General features: G+C 40.8%; 1 protein-coding gene and 1 long non-coding RNA gene across 3 annotated transcripts in view; one reads left to right on the forward strand and one right to left on the reverse strand.

Moving 5' to 3' along the window:
• The window catches only part of LOC147917282 (uncharacterized), a 129,495-nt gene that overhangs the window by 99,963 nt on the left and 5,528 nt on the right, over window positions 1–24,004 (reverse strand). The window lies entirely within an intron of this gene.
• Window positions 4,334–23,859, forward strand: C4H5orf63 (chromosome 4 C5orf63 homolog). Of its 2 annotated transcripts, XM_087429857.1 has the most exons (5): window positions 4,334–4,378; window positions 13,608–13,701; window positions 18,749–18,869; window positions 22,503–22,559; window positions 23,218–23,859. In XM_087429857.1, the coding sequence occupies exons 3-5, from the start codon at window positions 18,756–18,758 to the stop codon at window positions 23,386–23,388; spliced, it is 342 nt and encodes a 113-aa protein (XP_087285983.1). In that variant the 5' UTR covers window positions 4,334–4,378; window positions 13,608–13,701; window positions 18,749–18,755; the 3' UTR covers window positions 23,389–23,859. The 2 variants fall into 2 exon arrangements, with proteins under 2 accessions (XP_087285983.1, XP_004420578.1); XM_004420521.3 differs by lacking the exon at window positions 13,608–13,701 and having other exon boundaries at window positions 4,340–4,378.

The raw sequence follows: 24,004 nt of genomic DNA on the forward strand, positions 1-24,004 counted from the left end.
GTTTCTTTTCATTTACATTTAAAAAGAAATATGAATGTGGTAGTAGAAAAAAATATAGATAGGAATTAGGAAATGCTTTCCAATCTCCACTTCATTGTGATCTTCCTCCCTAAGCTTCAATTTCCTTGTCTGTAAAATGGGGTTGGTAAAAATATATGCCCTACCTATCTTATAGAATTATTGTAAAGGATCAAATTAAATAATATACATGAAAAGCCTTGAAATACTACAAAAGGTGATACAATATATACTGTCATTGTTACTACAAGGTCCCCATGCCATATTTCCTGCACAGCTTCAGTCCCTGCCCCTTTTTGTGCCTGGCAGGCTGCACACGATTCATTTCCTTTACCATAGACACAAGCAATCTCCTGTTATTGCACTTGACGTTGGAGGCTTCTGATTTTGGAGTAGACAGTAATGGACCTGCTCCAACAAACCTTCTGGGGAAGTCCACAGGACACTCAATCCACATCTCTGCCCACAGTTTTTTCAAGACAGATATAGAGAGGGGGCATGAGTCAAGGCCCCTGTGAAAACCATAATTTCACTGCCAGTATGGGTTTAAACTTTAACAGCTTTGGTATCCATCTGTAAAATGTCATTTCTGTTGGTTCCATCCTAGTAGCTCAAACAATAGAAATTCACAAATCCACCTCCCCCAATAAAATGTAAAAGTCTACAGTCTGTGTATAATATATGTGCACTCAAGCTATACTAATTTAGTCTACAATTACTTCTATTTTTTAGCATTTTTATTTGGCTCTTATACTACATAATTAATGGTGTTTACATGGAAAGGTTCTTTAATGTAAATGGCATAAGTGGATTACTGAGCAAGCCCTAAAACAAATAAACATTTTTCTCCTTTTAAAATTTTCTTCACTCTCCTCTGAATGTCTGGCACAAGAGTAGAGTCTTTTAAATGTCAAGGGGGATATAGAAATCAGGCTTCTGAGGTCCATTCTCCCCCAGTAAGACAGGCTTATAATTCTGTTTCCTGTAATGGTTGGCCTGGGGGAGTCAACAGTGACCCTGCCGACCCAACACATCCAGACTCAGAAGGCTGTCTTTTCTTTGGGAGGTTGCCACTGTTTTTCTCCGTGACTTTAAACATAACACAATATCTGGCCCTTACAGATCACTTCCTGCAGAGTTTGCAGTACTGGGGATGAGAAACTCATGACAAACAAATAAGCTCACTATAAAGACCAGAAAAAGACCAGGGAAGAAAACTTCCCAGGTTTCTAAATATCTCCACCATCACAATTACATCACCCAACTGTGGCAATTACCGGGACTGTCCCTCCCAGTCAAAGTTCAGATTGCATGTGTTTTGAGTGGCAGCACAGAGCAAGGTAACAGTAAAATACAGCTGGCATGACAGTCACTACCTGTCAGGATATATATCATTACTCTAAGATATTCTCAAGGGAAAGCATTGACATCAAAAGCCATTTCTTTACTCCTGCTTTCCCAGAGACAGAGCCAGCAGTGTGGAAGTGAAGATGCCTCCCACCACACGTCCAGCCCTTAGGAGGCCTTGGGGGGAAGCCTGACTTCCAGGTCATCTCTGGAAGAACAGGCAATGTGTCCTCTAAAGCACCCTTGGAGTTATCTCAGGAGTTGCAGACCAGTCTTTCTCTAGATCAGGCTTCCGTCTCAGAACTGACCATAGAGCTGGCAGGGCCTTGAGATCTAAGAGAAGAACTCAACCCGGTGAGTTCTGAACTGACTTTCCAGAACACAGAGATCCTTGCATGAGTCCTATCCAGATTCCCAGAGCATAGCTTGGAATTGGAGTCCAGACCTGGAGGACAAGATAAGGTCAAACACCTATGACAAGCATGTTTTGAGTGAACAAAATTGTACAAGACCCATCCCTATACTAAGACCTTCATATTCTCTGAACACTCTCACTTTCACATCAACTGAAATATGTTAAAATGTGTACACAGCCCACATTTAATAAGCTTGCTATAAAACACTTTATAATTTTGCCTTTGAAATTATTTGGCTAAAGTAACAAATTTAAAATATGCTCTGATTTCTCAACACAGGTATATTTAGGAACTATCACTCAGTAAGAGCATCTCATCTAAAAACTGTTTTCAAATGTAATAAAATTGTTATGAACACTAAATCCAACAATTAATGAAGCTGGAACAGTATTATATTTGTGACCATTTAACAAATCTTTATTAATTTTTCTTTGGCAGTTTCCTTTTTTTATTTTGGAGACAACAGTTTTTCCTGGTCAGACTGCAGACATTTTTCCAAGTACAGCTTACTGTGAGTCCTGAATCTAGAAGCTAAACTTGTCCTTTTGAATCTCGGCACTCAGCCAAGCACTCCCAAAGCGACTGGGCATTAACTACAGTGAGTTCTCAGGAATTCCCAGCCATGTCACGGGACTTCCACCCTCGACCAAAACAATCATGTGGAGGTACCAAGTCTAGTGCCATCACCTGAAAAAACCAAGAAATTCTTACTAATTAAACTCAAATTCTGAAAATTTTTGGCCCCTTAGAGAAATCTACCCCTAACTAATGCTAAAAGTCTTCACTGTTGGCCTTTGGTGAAGTCATTCTTCTCCTTCAGTGGGTGAAATCAGGTTTCATAAATCCAATTTACTTCATTTTCCAACAAGAAATGAGATTTGAGAGCTGATTTGGAGTTGCACTTCTAGGAAGCTTTTCTACCACTCTACAAGATGTGAGTTATGCATGCTCCACAGAGGTGTTTATAACTAAACCCAAGATAACTTCTTTAAAGACATTATATCAGCACCTGTTAGGTGGAGTGCACTTTGTTGATCGACTTTTTTTTTTTCCAGAAACATTAGGTCTTATTGGAGTGTATCAACTCAAAAATCATCATAGGTAGGTAGTCTGCTGACAGCCACAAAATCCACTGTTCAGCAAATGCTGAAGTGATGAAGAATTTGAAAACTCTACTTTCTAGGTGTGTCCTTAACAATATCACATCATCAGTGTGGTTTGTTTAGGGGATTCATTCCTGACCTTGGTTTGTTTTGTACCTTTTTTAAAATCACTGAATACAATTGAGTGTATAGTGGCAAGCTCCTGGATGCCGGCATCAGACAGCATGTGATGGAAGCCCAACTCTGCTGTTTTCCACCTCTGAGAACTAGGGCAAGTTATTCAGCCTCCATTTCTTCATCTGTACAATGGTACCAATAATACTTAATAGGACTGTTTTAAGGGTAGGTGGGAGCCAGGCCACACAGGGCCTTTGAGGTTTGTGCTAAGGGCACAAGAGCACTAACACTAACACACACAAGTTAATGAGTGTTAAGCTGATGGTGAGCAATCAATAAATGCTAGCTTTGAGGATTACTCTTATTACTTATCATTTTCTCACTATTTACACCACCACCATTCAAGCCACCACACCTCCCTCCTGGACTACTTAGCTGCCTTTTGCCTTCCCTGCTGGTACTCTGCTCTCCCCTACCCCCAATCCCCTCTCATTTCCTTCCCAAAGCGGAGTGATCCTTTCAGAATGGAAAGGCCATCAGTTCAACCGCCTTCCCACATACAAACAAAAACAGAGTAAAACAGAAATTCCTCCAGCTGCCCTTAGCACAAACCTGAAAGGCCCGGAATGGCCTGGCTCCTGCCTTCCTCTCCCCACCCCCTCTAGCCTCAGCCATACTAGCTAGTCTTCTGTGCATTGCCCACACTTGGCTCCCTCCAGTCCCAACCTTCCCCAGGCCTGGAGAACTTTGTCCCTGCCCAACTCGGCCCTTCACATCCCAGCCCAAGAGCTACTTCTTCACCTAGATCCCACTCATCTCTTTTCATAGGTCCCCATTTCCTTCCCTTTCAAAGCACTTAGCTCAGTGAAGGCATGATCTATTTAAAGGCTTACTTCCTAATGTCTGACTTGCCTACACAACTTTAAGTTTGGGGAGGGTACAGCTGCCAATTTCGTTCATCATCTTGTTCCCCATAACCTAGCTCAGCTCGGACCCAGAGGAGGAGGACAGTAAACATTAAGGTACAAATGAACGAATGGAGGGGTTAAAATTGCCTGGACTGCATATTCTCAAAAAGTTGGCTCCCACACCTGAGGCTCGTTATTAAATAGTCTCAAACACGGTTGGTCACTTTTTCGTGGCCTTTTTATTTTTTTAACAGTTTTGTCTGGGTTCTGTGTCTTTCTTTTCACGTGTAACGGCCAGGCGCGGCAGGCCTTCAGAGGGGCGATCGGCTCCGCTCTGAGATGCTGGGAGACCAGCCCCAGGGGCGGCGGGCCGGGGCGGAAGTGCGGGGCGCGGGGCGGGCGCCGGGCGGCTCCGGCGGAAGTGCCGGGGGCCAGGCGGAAGCGGCGACGTAGGCGGCGGGAGGCTCAGGTGGGTGCCGGTGGCCGGGCGCCGGCGGGGGCGGGGGGGAGAAGGGGGCATGCTGCCAATTTTGATTGACGTTAGAGGGAATTTAATTAAACCGAGAGCCATAAATCCAGGAACCGCGGGGGGAGGGGACGGGTATCATGAGCGCGCGCGTGTGTGTGTGTGTGTGTGTGTGTGTGTGTGTGTGTGTGTGTGTGTGTGTGTGTGTGTGTGTGTGTGTGTGTGTGTGTGTGTGTGTGTGTGTGTGTGTGTGTGTGTGTGTGTTGCGCGCGCCTGCGCGTTGGCGATGGCGCTCTGGGTAGTGAACAAAATAACGGCGGGAAGAGGCAGCTTTTTTAAGAGAAAGCAGAAAACATCTCAACTTCAGGCTTCTTCCAGTGATTCACAGATGCCCTGTCCTGGGTTTAATTGAATTCTATGAAATGGCAGTATAATCTCAATTGGCAGCTCGCTGAGATGACTGCCTTTTTAAATAAATATTTTTGCGCAGCCATGTTGACCTTTAATTGGGCTGAAAAGGTTGAAAGAGGCAATAGGGAACATTGTGAGTCCCGGGGCTCTCTGGGCTTCCTCTCTGCTATATTGGGCAAAAGCAGCCCTCTGGGTGTTGAACAATGAGAGAATAAATCAGAGACTGTACAATTCTCAACGAATACTCAGCCTTAAAAAACGAACATACTTAGCCTTATTAATCACCCCTGACAAATACCAGCTCGTACAATTTTTTAATCAGTCCAGAGGTAAAAGAGTCCCAACTAAATTGTCACTAACATGAATAGGCAAGATACTTACTAAGGCTGTCTTTAACAAGGAGGGTTTTCTTTTTGCCTGCGTGATCTTTATTCTTGTTTCTTAATAGAAAGTGTTTTATATAGTACTTTATATTTTAGAGCACTTTAAAAAACATCCACAGTATGGCCCAGCTTGACCTCAAGATTCTCAGCTCCTCCAGGACAAGGATAGTGTCTAGGATCTGTTATATTCCCAGTACTTTCTAGCACATTTCCCAACATGAGCAGGTCTCCTGTAAGTATACATTGACTTGTTTAAGCAGCCACTAGAACCATGTCTCAGCGTGCATGCCACTGTGCAAGTTGAGGTACCCATTAGAGGCCACAGTCTTCTCATTTAGTAATTCTCTGAGGAATAGCTTATGAAAATGCATTTGAAGCTTTCTACCAATATTTGAAGCTGTATATATTGAGATTAAAACACTTGGAAAAAGAGGTGTACCCTGGAATTACTGAGTGATTATAGTAATATTGGGGTAAGGCAGACCTAATCGTGGTTCTGTGTGAAATGTTGTGGCCTAATAAGCTGGGTCCCGCTCTGCTGAGGAATTGTCTAGAACCAGAAAGGACCTGTTGTGAAAATTAAGATTGGTGGGGCTGGTATTTTAGACAGGCAGACTCCTCAGATTTTCTTTCTTCGTGCTTGCTGTAGTCAGTAATAGCCATCTGCCAAAGAAGGATCAATATTTTTTTGTCTCCTTCACCAGAGGAAGATGTGGCTATGTGGTTTTATTTAGATGGATTGATGGCAGGTAAGGTAATAGACATGAGGATTTTCCAACTTGGGGATTTATTGGACTGTATTTCTATTTTATTCCAGATGCCTAGCTCTATCATACTCTTAGGTATCCAGAGGCAACGTGGAGATAAGCCTTCAAAACAAATTTTTTTTATTATTAAAGTTTTTATATTTCATAACGTATGCATACTCTAGCTGGCTGACGCATTCAGTTTTCTAATGCCAGGGCTTAGGGTTTCACACGTAGCAGGACCTTGAGGTGATCTGGTAACAGTAGTAAGCCTTTTTTATGTTCCTTATTTTAAATCTAATTTTGCCACTGCTTTATTCAAGGAGTGTACATCAGAGGAAGCCAAAAGCCAGCTGGAATAGTTCCTTCATGCAGTTTTAATCTTGTTTGCAATTATTTTGAAGGGGAGAAACCATCTGGATCCAGGGATATGTAGCTATACAGGTAGCAGGGACTAGGTGAGCTTACTACATCCTTCCCCTAGTATCACTCAGCAAGTTCAAGGGACAAAATTGTTTGAAAAAGAATATGCAAAATGAAAGGTTTGGGCTAAGTTTCATGTAGGTATTATCCCACATCCTTAATTCCCCATCCCGTTACAGCCACGGGGAACTGGAGGCTTGAAAACATTACTCTCTTTACATTACTCTCTTTTTATTCCATTCCTTGTCCAAGATGAAGTTTCCAGAGATAGAAGCAAAACTCAAAGTACCTCTCTTTTAAGAAAGTATCCATCTCCAAGGATTTCAGAGCATTTCACCAGTAGTATCTAGTCACAACCATTTTACTGCCATAGACTTCATCTCTGTGGGATTGTATTATTTGTAAATGTTTCTCCTACCCAAAGTGTGAGTTCCTTAAAGGCAGGGAAAGTATCTTAATCACTTTTATATTTCTAATACCTGGCACAGTGCCTGGCACATTGCAAACACTCAGTACCTGGTATAGAAATGAAAAGCCAGGGGCCAGCCCATTGGCGTAGTGGTTAAGTGTGCACGCTCCGCTTTGGTGGCCCGGGGTTTGCAGGTTTGGATCCTGGGCGTGCACTGACGCACCGCTTCTCAGGCCATGCTGTGGCGGTGTCCCGTATAAAGTAGAGGAAGATGGGCACGGATGTTAGCCCAGGGCCAGTCTTCCTCAGCAAAAAGAGGAGGATTGGCATCGGATGTTAGCTCAAGGCTGATCTTCCTCACAAAAAAAAAAAGAAATGAAAAGACAGTGTTCCTGAAGGGAAGAGTCTGGATCTAGAAGGAGTGTGAAAACATCATTGGAAATGCAACAAGGTAGAGAAAAGAATATAAATCAGTAACCTTTCAAGGCGTTACTAGATGCAGTTATAAATGCTGCAGTTACTAATGCTTTGATGAACAGCTTGGAGTGGGGAAGGGCATATTTGAGAATCCATAGATGGCATCAAACTGCTTTCCAAGAAAATCTAGCCTGCTCACTTGCAGGGCCTTTGTTGTGTTGAATGGAATATGCAAGCTGAAAGCCTCCACCAGCTGTGTCTCAGCCCTCCCTCCAGGCCTGACATGCTCAACTCCACCCAAACCCCTGTTGAGCAAAAATTTGAAGAGTGTCCATTTGAAGGTATACCAGATTATTAACTTACCTAGGGCACTAATATCTTGGTTTGGTCCTGCCTTGAGGACCTGTGTATGGTCATTATTTTAAGGCTAGGTTGCCCAAATAATACCGAAGGAAAGCCAGAATCAGCTTTTCTGCTTTACTAACATTCCAAAGGAGTTCCAAGTCAACAGCTTTTTGTGTTGTAATAGGGGAGGCATGTGGTATATGTTGCTTCCTTCTGTTGCCAGTGGGATTGCAGCAGAAACCAGAATGTTACTACTGGAAACAAATGAACTTCCTCTCATTGTGCCTGTAATTTTTCATATTAATCATGAAATAATGGGGAAGTGGCTTCTAATTTAGTCAGGAGGAAGGATGTAAAATTGAATTATTTGATTTTTTAACTCTTTACTTCTTAAAACATGTAGTTCTCCCAGTCAGCTAAGAGAAAGGATACTGTTATTTAATAGAAATTCAGTCAGCTGAGGCAGCTTAGGACCTAAGACAAAAAAAAAAAAGAAAATCTAAATTCAGCTCTGTTTATCCAGGTTCAAAAATGAAGTTAATCTGAATCTTCTTAGATTTAGAGATCAGAATCTCATTATTATAGTAAAAGAATTCTGCCATTCAAAGCTGAGACTTGCCTCGTTCTCTCCATCCTTAAATTAAGCCTTAAACAAAATGTGATATCTGTTATTTGGTGTACTCTGAGGATTAATGTATAAAGCTTTTTGAGATTTTTTGGAAGAAAGGAGGTTGAACTTGGAGGTCCCTTGTAGTTCTGAAAATTCTGTGTTGGTCTCATTAGGTATAAAAATAGGCCATTGTTCAAGAAGAAAATATAGAGAAATGAACAAAAAAAAAAATGCAGTGTGAAAGGCTTTGGTTAAACATTCATTTCTTTATCCATAAAGCAAGGGGATCTCCAGAGTCACTTCCCAGTTCCAAAATATTACGATATTCTATCATTAATGGCTGTTAAGTAACAGACTAGAATTCCAAGGATTGTAGAAGCTCACGTAAGTGAGGGTTGCTGGGGCCTGACCTCAAGAGTGGATGGTTCCCAAAATTCAGATTGAGCACTGTTCTTCTGCGGGCCTAGGCGTTGTTGGGACCACAAGTCCAAGGAGATGCTGTATTTAGTAACTCAGATGTTCCAAAGCCATTTGCTACAAAATGGCTAAAAATGAATGAAACATCTTTCAAGTCTTGTGTGGTCAGGAGGATAATTTCGCCTCTCTGGAAATGGTGGAGTATTAGTGACCCATGAAAGACATCGCCTTGGTGGACAGATTTTGAAGTGCAAACAGTTGTTTCTGGAAATGGGACTGTGTGCTTTTTAATAACAAGGCAATACTAGCTGGGTACAAAAAGACTAAGATGTTTTAATGAAATTGCCTTCTTTTGGTGTCAGTATTAAGTATCAGAGATATCTTCAAAGGGAATGGGTCATTTTGGTTAAGAAGGATAATGTGGAAGGGAGTCTGCATAATTCCTTATGCACTTTGTTCCCATCCCTTGAACTAGAATGATTTTGCCCTCATCTTAATGCCACCTTTATGGAATGAAGGAATTTTCAAATTGGTTTTTAAACTCTATTAAGCCCTCATGTATGATATAACCCAACCACATTATTCAGGTTTTCTTGGCTTTCAGGAACAGCTTTACAGCCATTATGTCATAATTGTACTAAACATTGTTGCACACTCTGAATTCAGAATATGCCTCTCTGGCTCCAGGCCAGATGCTAAGTCAGTGCCTTTGGGGTTGACGATGAGGGGAGGGGGGCAGTGTGCGCAAGCCCTGCTGTGTTAGCATGAATTAGTCCAGAATCCCCTTTGAACCCCTGGCTGTTACAGGGGGTGTATAGTAACAGTACATTACTGTTCTTGATTAGCATCTTCATTTTATTTTTCAGCTGAATGTTTTTCTGGAAACCCTTCCCTGACATTGTCATGTGCACCAACCCCATTACCGAGTAGACTCCCCTGAAGCAATGATCAGGAAAGTGTGACTGCTAAGGTCCAAAGATTCTAAAACAAACTCTTGCTTACACTGAAGATTCCTCTTCCCTTCCACTTCACATTTGTCAGCTTGCTGTAGGCCTAGGCACCACAGTGGTGCTTCTGGACGTGGAGGAGAATGCCGAGATGACAAGGGTCTGTCATTAAAAAGAATTTTTAAAATGTATCTAATAGTAAGAAAGAAAAATACATTATTCCTTTTTGGAGGTGCTTTTCCATCTCAGATGCTCAAACATTTGCAGAATGAGTGCCTGGCCACTCTAATGTCACCTCCCCCATTTCCCTCCTGGGTCCTTTCTGATGCCAGGGCTTCCCAGTTATGATTGAGGAGCTAGAGAAGTCAGTGTGCGATGAGCAAGTGCCTTTACACTTCTGCATGGATCTATGCGTGAATTTTGGTCGTTTTTAAATAGACTAGCATTTTAGGCTCCTACAGGTAAAAACTACTTCATCGTCTTTGTTTGGGGCCTTTTGAAGCCATGGGCTATTGCCATGGCATTTCTTCTGCATGTAATTTCCCCTTCTCTGATCAGAAGGACATTTGATACCCAAAGGCTATGGGCACAGTTCTCCAGGTCTCTGTAAAATGAGAGAACAGGACAGGGATAGTATTTCCATTTTCTGTTTGATGAAACTGAGGCTTAAAGAGGTGAGGAAATTTCTTAGCATCTCAGAACTAGTTAGTGGCAGTTGGCAGTCTTTAGGGTGCATATTTATGAAATCCTCACCCAAAAATGCACCCAGGAATTCAAACATGCTGAATTCCAACTGAAACTCTACCTGAAGAGTAACTTTGAAGTTCAAAATGAAGAAGTACACCATTTGTGCTTAATTGCCCTGACTGACGAGTTAGTGAGAGCTGTGTTCATTTAAATTACTTTGACCTCTCTACACAATTTATTCAAAACTACCTTGGAACAAGTTTTGTCCTTAAAGATTACTAATAAAATCCAACTTAACCATTATCTAGGCAGCTTCTGTTTTGATCTACATGGGTTGAGGATATCATTGGTAATATAATAGCAGTACTGAATTTTCCCTTCTTTGAAAATATAAAGGCAAGTATTGGGAAGGAGCAACTAGACAGGAACTGACCTTTGTTCAAATCTATCAAGGGGAAACCTCGACTCCTCGCAAACTAAATTTCGGTATCCTGTTGTATAATCTTGTGAAGCCTGACTAGGCTAAGCCAATACCTGGTGCCCAGGTATTTGCTGGTCTAGATATTCAGTCTTAGTAGAAGATAAACATATTGGGTCTTTTAATCAGTGATATCCTGTCTTGGAAATTCCTATTTAAGCAATGTTCACAATCTGAATTTTTTAGCTATTTCTGTTTAAAATATTTTTCGGTTTTGCAGTTCCCTATTTCTGAGACTGTTATTCCTCGAGTTTTAAATCTTCCATTTGAGGCCAGTAAAAGCACATTTCAGCCAATAGAATCATCATCATCATCATTATTATTAATAACAATACCATACTTTTTGTATTATTTAGCAATAAATAGTTAAGCCTCATTTCTCTATTCTGCTTTATAACTTACACAAAAATTTTTACATTTATTATGTCTTTTTAAGAGACTCAGTCAACTTTTGCCTTCACTCTTCTCCCCCAACCCACTGCCTCCATCCTCACCAGAAAGACTTCCTTTTGGTTAAGATGTTAAATTAGGCAAGAACCAGACAAGGCTGTTCATTTTAGGGGTAGGCATTGATTGAAAGATTTCATTCCTTTGGAGCAACATCAGACACATCTCATCTGATTTGTGGTAGATTCTATCCCTTTCCTGGTCCAACCCCTCATCACTCTTTGATAATGGGCCACTCCTTCATTCTGGAAATACTTTCTCCCATTGGCTTCTGTGATGACACACTTTCCTGGTTTTCCTCCTACCTCAGAGCCTTTCTGTCTGCCTCCTTTGCTGGCTCCTCTCTACCCAACTCCTAAATGTTGGATTGCCTTAGAGATCTGTCCTGGCCCTCTCCTTATTTTTTTTTTTTTTTTGTGGTGAGGAAGATCAGCCCTGTGCTAACATCTGCCAATCCTCCTCTTTTTTTTTTGCTGAGGAAGACTGGCCCTGGGCTAACGTCCGAGCCCATCTCCGTCCACTTTATATGGGACGCCGCCACAGCATGGCTTGCCAAGTGGCACGTCGATGCACGCCCAGGATCTGAACCGGCGAACCCTGGGCCGCTGCAGCAGAGTGCGCGCACTTAACCGCTTGTGCCACTGGGCCGGCTCCCTGGCCCTCTTATTTTATCTACTATTTAGATCATCTCATCTCTTTCCATAGCTATAAATACAGCCCTTAGAGTGTTGGAGTCTCAAATTTTTATCTTCAGCCCTGCCTTCTCTCCTGACTACCAAACCTGGATATGCCACTCTTTACTTGAGCTCCAACTTGTCCCTAACTGAGCTCCCGGTCCGTACATCCCTCAATCTGTTCCTGCCTCAGTTTTCCTCATTTTAGTAAATGGCACTGCCACCCGCCCAGAGGCTCAAGACCAAAACTGGGATTGTCCTTACCATCATTTTTAACTCCTCATATCCAGTTCATTGGCGGGTCCCGTTGGCCCTGTCCACGCCACCATCCTTTCTCATCCAGACTGCTGCAGAAGCCTCCTAACTTGGTCTCTGCTTCCATCTTGCCCCCAAAAAATCCATTCACACAGCAGCTCAAGTGATCTTTAAATGTATGAGATCACGTCACTTCCCTCCTCTAAATCTAATTGTACTTAAAATAAAACCTCAATCCCTTAACGTAGACCGTGAGGCCTTAGGTGATCCGACCCCGCCACTGATCATTTTTGAGCCCTGTCTCCTGCCACTCTTCACTTGTTTACTGTGCTTCAGCCACGTGGTCCTTTTTGTTTCTTCCAATAAGTCAAGGTTGTCCTCACCTTGGACCCTTTCCGCTTATTGTTCCCTCACCCGAAATGCTCCTCCTTCAGATCTTTGTACCTTCTCACCCTTTAGTCTCAGCAAAAATGACACCTGCTCGGAGTACCTTATTTAAAGGACCTGCCTTAGTGACATCACATCACCCTGTTTTACTTCCTCCCCTCTACTTAGCACTGTTGGATATTGTCTGACGTTAAAGAGTCTCTTTAACATCACTAGACTATGGAACCCATGAAGGCAGGGACCCTGCTTTCCTGTTCACCACTGAACCCAGCATCTAGAATAGTATCTAATACATGGAAAACATCAGATAATTGTTAAATGAATAAATGAATGACTCTCATCCTACACCTGGATCATCATAATTGACCTCTAACTCTTTCGCCTCCATTCTCCTTTCCTCTGCAGTCCATCCTACATGCTCCTGCCAGATCAGTCTTCCAAAACTCTGATTTTATCACATCATTCTGGTTCAAAACTCTTCAGTGGCTCCCGTCAGACAGGCCACAGCATTCCTACCTCAGTGCCTCAGTGTCTAACCCCAACTTTAGAATGCTTACCCTTTTTTCTACATATCCAAATCCTACATGACTTAGGATCCTTCGCTTGTGGAACCACCTCCAATCTTAGCCCCCACTACTCTTCTCTTCCTTTCTCCTATAACATTCAGAGTTGCCCATTAGGTGTCCCTGTTGTAATCTCTCCTGTATTTATATTGTTTCACTTAAGAATTAACTCCCTTCTGCATCCACTGAAGTACATCTCTCTATTATTGTTGCTTGTTATCTAGCATCTGGAGTTAATTTCTCCACCTGAGAGTTTTATTTGGGGGGAAAGAAATGGGCTCAACACCAGGCAGGATGAAGGAAAAAAAACAATGGCTTAATTTTACTGAGAATTTGAAGGGGGTGGGATATAGGGGCAGAGTGCATACACTAAGTGGTAGATATGTGATAGGTGGATATTCACCTTCAGTGAAATTGTATTCTTACTGGATAGGCAAAGCCCACACTTCAGGCAGTTAAAAAAACTTCACAAAGCAGTGTGTTGAATTTAAGTTAACGTAGCACCCACTGAGTACAAGTAGCAGAATAGAGACATCCAGATACTTAGAAATCCCACAGTCATGGTAATAATTTGAAGGGAAGTAAAAAGGGGTTTTGTCACTAGCACTCATGTGACCAATCATTCATTTCTAGGACTGATTCTCTACTGGCTTCTCTGGCCCCCTGTGTGGTGATCCTGTGGGCATTGAAATCTGGAAGTAGAAGCTGCAGGGAGTGTGGTGGACATGTGAGTGGCTGCTTCTCACTCCCTGGGGGTGGGGCATGATGTGGGCCTACTCATGGTTTCATGTGTTATGTGGATCTAATCAGCAGTCCAACTGCATAGCCAGAATGGAGCTGCGGTGATCATTTCGCAATGTATACAAATATCAAATCGTTACGTTGTACACGTGAAACTAATATAATGTTATATGTCAGTTATACCTCAATTGAAAAAAAAGAATGAAGCTGAGCATGATACCATGTACACGTGGGCCCACAGGTGGGTGGTTAGCTCGGGATCTTTGTCGCAACATCTTGTCTGAGTTGGCTCCACTTCCTAGGAAGTTCCCCTGGCCAGGTACCCTGACTGCTGAGGTGCTGGAAAAGCACCTTGGATCCCATCCACACCAGTGAGTGAGGGCCCCTCTCCAGGTTGGGCCTTCTACCCTCGACTCCCTGTTTCTCTTCTATAGCCTCATTCTAGCCCTGCTTAGCTCCTTGGAATTGACACCTCAAAGTATCTGCTCAATTTTCAGCTTTGATTGTGTCCCTATATGCTGCCTCTCCTTGTCACTCTTGGCTCCACAGTTGCACTCAAGATCCCAGGCTAGGCTCCCACTTGTTTGGGGGAGAGGGAGGTTTGGACACAGCAGACTGACCAAAAGCCCAGAGGAGCACTGGGGAGGCATCATTTGTCCCTGTTTCCCTGGATTAGGTAGAGCCCAGTGACCCAGGTGAATCCCTTAAGAGCAACATCACCTCATTACATAAACTTGCAGTAATCTAAAATATGGGTTTTGTTCCCAATAGAGGGATGTGTGTGTGTGTATGTGTGTGTGTTTTTCTAGTCATTTGGGTAGAAATAGGAACATTATACTTAGATGGTAATGAATGTGAAATGGAGCACTTAACATCTCACATGGCACAAATGAGTAAACGGAAGCCCAGAGCCTCTCTTTATGGAACACAGGTTCAGTGAGAGCTACGGTTATAGTGTTTGGTTAATGTCAGCTCAGCATTAAATTTACATTATACTCTTGTGAAGAAGCTCCAACATTACCTATAATAACCAAGGCGGTACCTGGGTGTATATAGACTTTTTGATTTTGCACACAAACTAACTCTGCAGCTTGCTGATGAGGGATCACGTGAGCTTGGAGATTTGGTGTGCCAAACGATTCTTTGTATGAATAAAAATTCTGGTCAGTGAAGGTCAGTTTCTCTACTCAAGCGAGAGCAATGTTGTTTGCCTTCTAATCAGACACATACAGTGTTTGAAGAATCCAGGAGCCCCACATAAGTGATGTACAGCCATAGCCTGGGCAGCTCGTCATGCAAGAAATGAATAATCCTTAATAAAGGCTCAAACGACCCTGGCTTCTTTCTGTACTATAATCAGTTGTTTTAATGGTCTGCCCTTCAGTGCTTCGCAGGGAAAAAGCTATAAAGTTAAGTTATCATCCTTATCTGGCATCAAAGAGGGCTGAATTGGTCCAATCAGTCCTCCCCCCATGTTGTATTTGATTCTGCCATAAAGACCACTGAAGTCAGCCTCAGTTTTGTTGAAAAGCTAGCATTCTCTTTCTCTTTCAGGGCGATCTGTGCCTCTGAGCGGCAGTGGACTTGAAACAGCAGGAGTCACCATCTGTATTATTAGGCTGTGGAATTTGTTTTAGGCACATTCTAAATCCAGTCTTATGCCTTTTGCTTTTTTTTTTTTTTTTTTTGTCTGGGACAAAGGTGACCCAGTTGTGCTTCTTTGATATTATGAACATGGCTCTTTTTTCTCATATCACAGAGGCATTTAACAAAACACAAAGGATAAAATTGTGTGTGTGTGTGTAGTAAGGACACATATTTCATGACTAAATTCAATGACATAATCAAAAAGGTGTTGTCCTTTTCCAGTCATGAGCTAACAGGCAGAGACCGCCTTTCAGAATATTTTTTTATGGTACTGAGATACTGTTCAAAAATAATAGAACTAATGAAAATGTCACATTGACAGAGTAGCCCGTATTAAGATTTTACTTCAAGAAGGCATGATTCGGTGAATGTGACATTGACAGCAATGGTGTTAGGGTTTACAGAGTTAATAAAATATTCTAAGAAGAATATTATAGACTTCCAATTGGAGTGTATTGTTTTCCATTATATTTTTTTATTTCTAGAACTAAGTGGACTCCAGTGTTTCGAATTTTAGCCTTAATATCTTATTTCTGCCTAGGAGAGGTATAGGGAGCTTTTTCTTTATATCACACTCTAATATAATTTTATAATACAATGCTTACAAAGAAATAAGTTAATTTAACAGTGTGGTAAAATGCATGTGCCTTAGGGCATTTGGAAAATATGCAGGTAGTAAAATTGCATAATGCTAATTCATTTCTCAGTAAACATTGTGCCATGTTTAAGTAATTAAATACATGTAAAAAAGTAGAAATGGAGACTAACAGTGGAAAAGAGAACTAGTTTTAAACAGAATGGTTGTAGCATCACTGAAGACTTTACTTAGCTCTCTGGATTGGTTGAACAAATATTCTAGCAAATCTGGAATGAATAGCAACTCTGTTTACTATGACAGGTTTTATTTGTCTTGGGTACAACCAAGACCACATGCTGCGTTTTGTCATGTTGAAAATACTGAAGCAGATTTCCATTGTGAATGTGAATCTTTTTTTTAAAACCTTAACACCTCAGTCTCAACTCAGCTAGGTAAAAGCAATAAGTTTTCCTTTCCTTACCAGCCAGAGACATCAATAAATCCTAAATCACCACACCAAAATCATCTAGCTACAGTTTACCGTCCTGGTTGTAGTCTAAGGTCACTGCCATAGATGGCCTGATCCATCTCATTTCCAAGGGCTGTCTTTCTGCCTTTACTCTAACAAAACTAGTTTTTTATTTTCTTTCTCCTCCATATAGTACAGCTTTTTTAACTTCATACCCTAGGAGGGTATGCCACTGTTGGCATAGGGCCTTCCCAAAACCAATGATGCAGAAATTTCTACCTAGTGTAAACATGGCTAACATTCTACTTTCGCCCTTCATTTCCATCCTGTGTAGACAAAGCGAGACAATGTTTAGAAGCTGTTGTCTCCAACCACATTCACCTATTGGAGTTGTTGATTCTGCTGAATTTATAGAAAATGTGCATACCAGGGCTTAACACTTAGTTGAGAGTAGCACAGCATATTGTGAAATTGTTTAGATCCACTTTCCACCCTGGAATAATGCTGGGTAGCAGATCCTTGCAAAATTCTCATCACATTCCTTTTTAATGCATTATCAGGATCATTTAGTTAGCAGGGAGATCCGGGGAGAAGTGGAAGACTACAGGTTTAAGAGTGAAGGAAAGATTACTGTTTTCATGGATCAGAATCTGATCTTTTTGTCCTGTGGTCTTTACGCTAGTTTGATACGGGTTGCTATTTTTCTCTAAAGTCATATCATTCTGTTTCAAATAAGTTGAAGGCTAATCTTACACTGAGAAGCCTAGTCACTAGTAGAGATTAGCACATAATTAATATAGTCATGCTCTATGGAGCAGAGCAGGGGGAGATTCGAGGTGGTGGTGAAGGGTTGGGACCAGCTGCAGCGGCCTGGCCCACAATCTCGTGGACACCCTGAGGAGCACTAACCTTTAGTTACAATAAGAGATCTGCCCAAAAATAGTGACTGCCCTGCACACTGAGTGTCTGATCGGGGTTAGAAGTGAGACTAAAGAGGGGGAGAAATGCTCACTGCAATACTTTTAACATTCAAACAAATATTTGAACACCTACTATGTGCCAGGTTAATTATAGACACTTGGAGATACTGGGGTGGACAAGTAGCTGCTCCTATGGAACTCACATTATAGTAGAGGGAACAAATAGGTAAAGAAATAATTTTAGATAGTGAAGGATAAAAGAAAACTATATCAAGGTATGAGGATGGAGAGTGGTGGGCTGGCCACACTGGTACGATAGTCACTAAGGCATCGCTAAGGAGGTGACATGAGCCCAGGCCAAATGAGAAGATACTTAAGGGCTTTTCATGAAGAGGGACAGCAAGTGCAGAGATCATGATGATCTTTGGGTATCTAAGAAACAGAAAGAGAATCTTTGCAGCTGCAGCTTGCCAAGATAAGGGAGGCAAAGTGATAGATGAAGTTGCAGAGTAAAGTCAAGTCAAGAAATGAAGATCCCAGGAATGAATTTATCTTGGAAATATTGACAAATGATAAAGTCATCAGAGCATATGTGTTTTAAAAGTGAAATTATCGTATTTGTAGTTTTAAGGACAAAGCTGGAGGCTGAACAGAATAACTAGGAATAAGTAAGATATCTTATGTCAAGCAAAGTAGCAGGATGAGGGGGCTTCAAAGCCTAATGTTTGACATGCTGCTATTACCAAGCTGTTTTTATTGGACTATCTCCAGTAGAAACACTAGTACATTTGTGTGTCTTTTCGAAAATGATAGCAATCTCCTTTTAAAATACTTCTTAAGGAGTTGAGTAGTTTTTTATTTGTGACAAGTTAACCCAGCCTAGTTCTCCCCTGTAGTTCCACTGAGTACAGCCCTGTGTTTCCCCATCTCTTGCAGCAGAGGGGCATAGATCTCATAAGTGATGGCTTTAGCCTTCAGCTGGGGACTTGTGCTGCTTGTTTATTGTTTCCTTTACTGTGAAAGTGGCTGGGTGTTAGTGAATGCTTGCCAATAAGATAAGCTATCTCTGTGAATAAAAACCGTCTCAGGAAACCTCCACATTTTAGGGGATCATTAGGATGCTGGCAAAATCTGCAGGTGAAATTTAATTTTGTATTCAAATTAACAAACCCATGCAGTTTGCTTACAGAAACCAAGTGATTAGGCACACAGCTAATCCATAAATGTGGGTGTTTTTTCCATTCTAAATTCTCTTTTGTTTGGAATACAGTGAACCTCTGGGCCTCTCTTGACACTCCTGGACTCCAAGAAGCAATTCCGAAGTCTTCAAATTCCATCATAGGCTTGCAGCTTCCTGTTCATATTATAAAGAGCAAAGTCTAGGGCACATAAGTTTACTGGTCTGTTTTTCTTTTGGCAGAATTAAGATGCTCTGGTTTCAAGGAAATAGCTTGCAACTTGCCAAGTACTCCTTTCGACTCATCTTGAGGAATCTCTCTGCCTCTAAGACTGCTCTGCCTGTGCTGACCTTATTCACAAAGGTACAGAGTGAGAAAGAAAAATTACTACTTTAAACACATCAAGTATTAAAGTTGTTGGGTAAAAAAAGTTGTACATTTAAGAAAGGGGAAAAATGTTGAAAGGAAAGCAATGGAATAAACTTTCTTCAGACCTGCTTCTCACTTTTGCAGTTCCAGTTACAACAGTGGTCACTCTGTGTCCTACCCAGAGACCTCACTGTCTCACAGTTATCAGAGGGGAAGTTGATATATTTAATAGTCATCTGATCCCTACATTGAAAGAGGGAACTATCAGATTATAATATGATGTTTACAAATGTGTCACCTAGAAGTATAGTCAGTTCTTGTTATTTGTGATAGTTATAACTGTTTTATAAGGTCGCCACAAACACTGAATTAGCAAGTACTGAACCATTGCTCCTAGGGGAAATATAGGGTTAGATTCCTATGAGCTTCTGGTCACAACATTTTTTGTCAACTGATCAATAGTTAACCTTGTTTTATTTTAAACAAGGAGTTCTGTTTAAAGACACCTTATTTAATATATATTGTTGATTCATTAACATTGCACTCACAGCTAACAGCACTATACACTCATGCCTGAACAAAGCTTATCTAACACAATATTTTCTCCATAAGGCACATCACAGCCTCTTGTGCTTAGAAACATTAGACAGCACTTCAGCACTATGCTTGGTGGCCATTTTAAACAGCAAAATCACCAACAAAAGGCACAAAAATACAAAAAACGTGTCACTAAGTAGATCGTGAAAAGGATACTTGTTTACAGCATGAGAGCTGGAACAAGGAGGCAGAGCATCGTCTTGTTCCACCTCTGCTGGGAACGTGCACTTTGGGCGACTCAAATTTTTCACTGCTCTATACACACGCATGTCCGTGAATGACTGCAAATCTCCATGGGTATTGACTTTGGGGTTACAAATAAGTTTTAGCAAATAAGCGAATTCACAAATACCGAATCCACAAGTAATGAGGATTGGCTGTACTTGTTTTCTTATCCCTAACACTAGTTTTAAGCCATAAAGATAGTTTAAATTTTTTAAGAGCTTTTTCCCCTGAAATTTATAATACAAACATTTCTGATTTCCTTTTGCTACTTAACTTACTTTGTATGATTTACAATCAAAAAAGAAATAAAGTGCAGGGGGTAATAGAATTAACTTTAGTGGATAATACTGCAATTCAAACCAAAAAAAAAAGTCTCTTTAATAGATTTTTCAGATTTCAGGCATTTTAGCAATTTGAAAATATCTGATGGTCATCTAATAACAAAGTTTAAGTAGTTTTTAAAAATTAATTTTTTGCTAAGAATAGTTCATCTAAACTGCTTTTCATATCCATAAGTATATATTGCACTGCTGGAAATTATGGAAGAAAAATATTTCATCATCTGTGTCTACACATGGAAACGCATGTGAGAATGAACCACAAAAACAAAACAATCCCTGAAGGCTAATGGAGCTCACTCAGCCTAACTATTCTGCACTATTTTTCACTTTGAGCAACAGCTAAGTTAGCTGAAAACATCTGCCCAAAAAAACCACACTAATCTTCCATTCAGCTTAAAATTTGTATTGAACCCTTGATTTGTGTCATTAGGCATATAATAAGATATCATTGTCACCTTCAGCAGTTCACAATCCAGTGAGAGAAAAAGTACAATATCAGGTCTCTTTCAGTTATAAATAATAGAAAGTACTTCCCAGAGTGGCTTAAAACAAAAAGGATTTATGGGCTGGTCTGGTTCCAGGAGTAGCTTGATTCTGAAACTAAGCATGTTACCAATCTCTTCAGCTCCACATCTTCTGGGTCTTCTCATGGATGACTGCAGCCATCCCAAACCCCAGATCTCACATCTCACACGTCTACAGAAACGCCAGCAAAGGCCTCATGGCTATCCATTGGCTCTGACTGGCTGATCGCTGAGCCTTACATAGTGAGAGGGGTGGGATGTGCTGATGCCTCAGCCTAAGTCAGGTGTTCCAACCTTGTTGTTCAGGGATGGAGTCAGCCACATCGCTGAGAGCACTTTCTGTGAGGCAAAAATCACAGCATTCTTGCTACAAGAAAGGGGAGTGAGTGGTAGATGACCAACCCAACAAATTTCCACTACAATTCAGGGACAGAGTAAATAAGTGCTCTATTGGCACTATGGAAAATCCTGGAGAAGAATGTTGAATGGTCCAGACTGCTGGGTCTTATCCTTTTTCAGTCATAGGCCTCTAAAATTTGATGAACGTTTCCTCATAAAAGTACCTACACACATGATAATTTGCACAGACTTCCATGTTTAAAAAAGCAAAACAAAACAAAAAACCTGATCTAGGCTTGACTATTTTTTAATGTGAAAGCAAAATGTCAGTACATTTGGTACTTCTGCAATTTAGCTTGTTCTTGTTTTGCTTTTGCTTTTAAGGTCCTCTGTTGACTTTTGAAACTTTCTCAGACAATTTCAACATGATTATCTTAAAACATCACAGACTATCCATAATCTGTTTATTGATAATGCTAATAATAATATGATTAGCCTAATTCTATGGGCCAGAAAGACCCCTGTGAAGGAAAACTGCCTTTTGATGATCTGGGTCCTTATTTCAAAACAAGCTGCTAGTTAAGCTGGAGGAGGGGCCTTGCTTTTACATAACAGCTCATCTCTTCCCGTCACGTTAAAAAGAGGTTTTATATAAGCATCGGTAACGTTGAGTCTATTTTGAGCTCATGCAAGAGAACCAATAGCTTGTCCCTGTCCGTAGAGTCAAGGGCTGAGAAGCCTTCAAAATCTGCCAATGATCCACACGTTCTCAGCAGACTTCTCCACTGGCTGGTTAGAGTGCAAACAATGGGCACTAAAGCTTGCTTGCTCCTCAGGTGGAAAATTAGTCCGGGAAACCTAATGCCAACACTTGTAATGAGAAAACAGGCAAAACATTAATGAGTTGGTACAATCATCATCCAAAATAAATAGAGATTTTTCCTTTTTTTAAAGATGGGGCAATCACTCTCTAACTCCATCTCAAAGGGTTTATTTCTGAGGACCGATTAGGAAACGCAGGCTGGCAAAGCTCAGTGCCCCCAATCACAACAGATGTGAGCCATTCTAGTGATGTCAGCCAGGTCAGAAAAGGGCTCCTGACATAGGAAGGACAAAGCCCTAGGACTAGAGATCAGTGAAAAAGAATCTCCGCAGATATCAATTAGATGAAGCCAGTAGCAAAAAATGTAAGGATCTAAATTTACTGTGTGTGTATGTATATGTATCTATCTATACATATATAGTAAATTTAGATGCTTACACTTGTCACACACGTGTGTGTATACATTGTATACACATATATACACGCATATATACATATATACACACGTGTGTAACATGTAAACATCAAAATTTATTAGATAGCTTTATTTATGGAGAAAAATCAAAACAAAACAACTAAAAAATGCTGAGAGCCCACTTACCATTAAATACTAGCTATTTATAAGATTCTATGACAGTGTTTTGCTTTGGAAATAAAGTAGTGTAATTAACTTGGTAGAAAACAGTCCTTTAAAATAAGTATAATCTGCTTCTTGTGATTTTTGTCAGGCTGCATGCCATTCTTATGGTTTAATGGCTTTATTTTTTTCTTCCTGTAGGATCCATGTCCCCTTTGTGATGAAGCCAAGGAAGTACTGGAGCCTTATAAAAACAGAGTAATATAATACAGTGTGGCTTTATGTATATGGAACAGATAGTGTATGTGGTATAAAGTATCTGCCTGGATCCTTTCTTTAGGGAAAGATATTAAATTATTTTTCATTTAAATTTTCTTTCTATTCTTCAGAGAGAGAATTTAGTGCTGATTTCCATAAAACTCATTACCCCTAAGTGTTTTTCTCTGAGCAGTACTGGTTTTCTTACTGTGACTCTTAACATGAGTTAAAGTTCACTAGCAGGTGCAGTATTCCTGCTTGCTTTAAGCTTTTGTACCCATTCCTTTTATCTTGTCATTTCCAAGGAAGTGTTTTCCTATAGCAAACCATGACACCTTTCCCATGCTTACAACCAAAACGCATCTGTCCTGATTCTCGAGCAGCTTCCCAGTTGGGACATATTTTATTTCATTGGGAATTGAGTAGTGCCCGATGCTGAATGTAACTGGTGTAACAGAAAAGTAGCAAATTCAAGAGTTAGAGAATATAATGAAATCCATCAAGTGTGGAAATCAGGGACATTAGATTGCTTTGGACCTCAAACAAACAACAACAACCTCTCAGCATTAGAATGAGTCTGGGGATCGGTTTGTCACTGTAGTCATTGCATTGTTCCATATTCTCTAAAATATACAGCTTTAGTCTGTCTCTGTTTTAGTTTATTTTACAGGAGGTGGACATCACACTTCCAGAAAACTCTGCGTGGTGTGAAAGGTATAAATTTGACATCCCCGTCTTTCATTTGAATGGCCAGTTTCTGATGATGCATCGAGTAAACATCTCAAAACTTGAAAAACAGCTCCAGAAATTAGAGCAGCAAGGTGCCTGAGGCTGACGAACACCCTCATGATTTTCCACCCTCTCTGGCCCGCAGGCATCTTCCTGAGGAAATGACCATGGCCTCATACTCTTTTTGTCACTTTCACACAGCCCTAAGGATGTTCTGAACTCAGTGGTGCCAAATAAATGTTGATATTCCTCTCCTGATTGATGGAGGTACCAATGTGGGCACTGTTTACCTGTTGGCATTTTATAAACTAAGAGGAGTGTATTGGTAGGGAGGAGATGATGGAGGGCAGAAGAAGTCCATTTGTTTTATTTACTTTTATCTTTTGTATTAATATGGAAGCATTTCATATTCACTGGACGGTGCCGTTTATAGGAAGAAGGCTCTGTGTTTCTCCTGCTGCCCTAAGGGCTTAACTTTTTAATGAAAGAATAAATGCTCCTCCATTCAGTAGATAAAGTGAAATGTGAATTGTTAATAACTGCACAGTCAATAAAGGGATGTCTTAACAAATACTTCTGCATGAAGCCTATTTCAGTCAGATTTAATCATACCTGTTTAAAAATAGAGTTCATTTTTTTGTGTGGAAGAGAATAATTAACCTAGTCAAAGAGGCTTCATTAGAGAAAAACAAAAGAAAGATTTAAACCCCCAAAAT

This window comes from Ceratotherium simum, chromosome 4 (assembly GCF_057802395.1).
Source record: "Ceratotherium simum simum isolate JZ-2026a chromosome 4, ASM5780239v1, whole genome shotgun sequence".
Taxonomy (NCBI): Eukaryota; Metazoa; Chordata; class Mammalia; order Perissodactyla; family Rhinocerotidae; genus Ceratotherium; species Ceratotherium simum.

What these genes read in the sequence shown, in the direction of transcription:
- C4H5orf63 (XM_087429857.1), top strand. Translation starts at nt 18,756, where the DNA reads ATGCTCTGGTTTCAAGGAAATAGCTTGCAACTTGCCAAGTACTCCTTT. An exon ending in TGCTGACCTTATTCACAAAG is followed by an intron (nt 18,870 to 22,502) that starts GTACAGAGTGAG and finishes TTCTTCCTGTAG; the next exon opens with GATCCATGTCCCCTTTGTGA. An exon ending in TGGAGCCTTATAAAAACAGA is followed by an intron (nt 22,560 to 23,217) that starts GTAATATAATAC and finishes TCTCTGTTTTAG; the next exon opens with TTTATTTTACAGGAGGTGGA.